Source organism: Charadrius vociferus, unplaced genomic scaffold (assembly GCF_000708025.1).
Source record: "Charadrius vociferus isolate BGI_N301 unplaced genomic scaffold, ASM70802v2 scaffold661, whole genome shotgun sequence".
Lineage (NCBI taxonomy): Eukaryota > Metazoa > Chordata > Aves > Charadriiformes > Charadriidae > Charadrius > Charadrius vociferus.
Window position 1 is genome coordinate 436,177 of NW_009647002.1, and position 2,940 is coordinate 439,116.

Genomic DNA, 2,940 nt, shown 5'->3' on the forward strand with positions numbered 1-2,940 from the left:
CCTCCTCGTCGCCGCAGCCACCGCTGCTGCTCCTGAGCTGCAGCAAGGCACGGGGGCACACGCTGCCACCGAACAGCATCGCGAGGACGAGGGCTTAACGCAGAGATGGCGGAAGGCAGGGCGATTTAACGCCCCAGGATGCCTTCTGCACACCGCAGACTCTCAGCTGCCCCCGGGTAATCCCTTCCCTCCACCGTTTCAGAGATGCCGCAGAGATGCGCCCGGAGCGGCGGGCAGGGAAGGGACGGAGCCGGGCGCAGCGGCACCGGGAGTTTGGCCCGGCTGTCTCCAACACCCCGCTCTCCACCAGCCGGCACGGGAAAAACAGCTTTTGCCGGAGATCATCCCCTCGGCAACACTGCGAGCTTTGTGTGCGGGATGCCGGGAGCTGCCGGCTCCCTCGCTGCTGTGCCGGGCTGACCCCGAGGAACTGCCCGTCCCAGGACGCGGGGCACAGGCGCACTCAGGGGATGGTGACTTCCCAGAGCCTGAGGCAACGCACTTCCCTGAGCAGAAGCTTTGGCAGAAATAATCCTCATACCTGCTAGGAAAGCCTTTATCTCCCCTCTCCCCTCCCCAGACATTATCCCCCAAAGTAAAGACGCCTCTGTCATCCCTTCTCACAAGGGACGGATGATCATCGGAAGTGCGAACCAAGCGCTCTCTCCATCAAGGCAAACAAACCTGTGTTTTCCACGGGGAGGGATAAGCACATCACAACATCCCAACAGTGAAACACCACCGCAGGAGACAGAGAGACACAGCAGCCTGTTACTGCCGAGGTGACGCCGTACCGGGGCTCCTGCACAGGGAGGACCCGGGGTCTGGGTCAAGCCGGCACGCTCCGAAGCCCAGCTGAGCAGCCGGCGGCCACGAGCATTCAAGAATCATAGAACGGTTTGGGCTGGAAGGGACCTTTAAAGGCCATCTAGTCCAACCCACCGCCATGGGCAGGGACATCTCCCACCAGCCCAGGCTGCTCAGAGCCCCGTCCAACCTGGCCGGGAATGTTTCCAGGGATGGAGCATCTACCACCTCTCTGGGCAACCTGGGCCAGTGCCTCACCACCCTCAATGTAAAAAAATTCTTCCTTATATCTAGTCTAAATCTACTCTCTTTTAGTTTAAAACCATTACCTCTTGTCCTATCGCAACAGGCCTGATAAAAAGTTTGTCCCCACCTTTCCCGTAGGGCCCCTTTGAGTCCCGAAAGGCAAAGAAAAGCACGCTATCACAAGCCCCATAGCGGGGGCCCTGCGGCCGCGAGCGGCAGTCGGGCACGAGAAGGCAGAGGATGCTCAGGACGGCCCATCCGGGACCCGCGGTCCCCCCACGTGCTGCCCCGCACCGCGCAGAGGCCGTCCTCCTGCCGACAGCCCTGGGGGCTCACAGTCGCCCTGACACTGCCCAGTCACCCCACTCTGCTGGGAGAGCAGATGGAAGGGGAGGTCTCCTCCTGCCCCTGTCCTGATAACCTCCAGCTGTTGTTGCAGAGGTGCCGGAGCTTCAAAGCCTCCTCCTGGCAGCACGAAAACAGACATAAACACCACGCTCGGCCGCAGACACCAACCGTGACTGCCCCCGGAGGGGAGGGCAGGACAACAGGGGGGAGCTGGTCCCCAAAAGGCCAAGGGTTAACGGGGAGCTGCGCTCAGAGAGCATCAGCGGTGCGAGACGCAAGGACAACCCAGAAACAGCACGGGACCTGCTGGCAAAGGAAACCCCCTGCATTTTCAGCAGATCCTTCACAGTTTCTCCAGAAAAGGGGTTTAGCAGCATCGAGCTTTTGCATCTTTAACAGCAGCTACACAGCACTGACACCCGGCCGCTAACGCTGGGAAAAAGAGACACCTGTGCAATGAAACCTCCACCACCGACCGCCCCGGGGGAGGACACAAGCCCAGCACCACCTCAGCTCCTGTGCCAGAGCCAAGGGCACACGGGGCACGTGTGGGGCAGCTCCCACCAGCCCGCAGCCCGCTCTCCGCCGTGCCGGGAGGCAGCCCCGAGCCCCGCACGGTCTGCGGGGGAAGTGGCAGAGGGCAGTTTAACCGACCAAATGATTCAACCAACAACATCTCGGTTCCTCAGGGTCAACCTGCCACAGCCATCCCTGGGCGCAGCCTCTGCATCCCTCGGCCGGGCTCGGGGACAGCAGGAGGCTGCAACCGGTGGTTGCAAAACAGCACAGCGACAATTCTGCACTCGCGTAGGCACAAGCCAAGGAAGGCAAACTGACTCTTCCGAGCCTGCAGCGCAGCCCCCTCCCGCCGAACTGATTCCATAAAATCAACGTTTCGTCCAAGTGAGAGAACAGCCCTCAGCGCAGCCCGCAGCCCCGAGCGCTGGCATTTGAACCATCCAGGCCATTAACCACAAAAAATGTGGCAGGCATTATTCAAAACTCGCAACTTCTCCTCCCTGACCCCACCCTGGTTTTGGCATTCGGAGCAGACAGCCGAAAAGCAGAAGGTGCACGCTGGGTCTTTACCTTGGGTGCCGGCCTCGGGCTCCGGCGATCCCGGCGGCGGCTCGCAGAACTCCTTTAGTGGCGAGCAGGTCGGCGTTTCTGCTTCAGGGGTCTCAAAATTACCTTCGGAGTCCGAGCTGCCGAGGGGGGGGAAAAGAGTGAGGAATTACCGCTTTCAAGGCTAGCTCTGAAATCCTCCACACTGCCTACACATCCCGCCAGACCGGCTCCCGGGCCGGCCGGCCGCGGGGGACATCCCGCGGCGGCCGCTCTCTCCTGTCCAGCGGGACGCGCTAGCAAACGGAAAAGGGAGAGCAGGTGAAACAACATCCCGAGCATCCCCCTGCGCGCCCCCGGCCCTCCTCTCCGCCGAGCCTCCGGGATCGCTTCTCTCGGGTCTCTCCCGGGCTGACCGAGCATCCACCGCCGACCTCCACGGAGGCGGCGGCCCCGCCGGCACCTTCCCCCGCA

The 2,940-nt window shown here is 62.0% G+C and overlaps 1 protein-coding gene across 1 annotated transcript in view; it reads right to left on the reverse strand.

The window, feature by feature from the left end:
- TACC1 (transforming, acidic coiled-coil containing protein 1) overlaps positions 1 to 2,762 on the reverse strand; it is a gene marked incomplete at its 5' end in the record, with an annotated part of 22,176 nt that extends 19,414 nt beyond the window's left edge. The window contains 3 exons of the mRNA XM_009895418.1: positions 795 to 802; positions 2,491 to 2,606; positions 2,680 to 2,762. Of these exons, the coding sequence (XP_009893720.1) occupies positions 795 to 802; positions 2,491 to 2,606; positions 2,680 to 2,762 (207 nt within the window). The remainder of the gene's footprint in view (positions 1 to 794; positions 803 to 2,490; positions 2,607 to 2,679) is intronic.
- Positions 2,763 to 2,940: the final 178 nt, after the last annotated feature.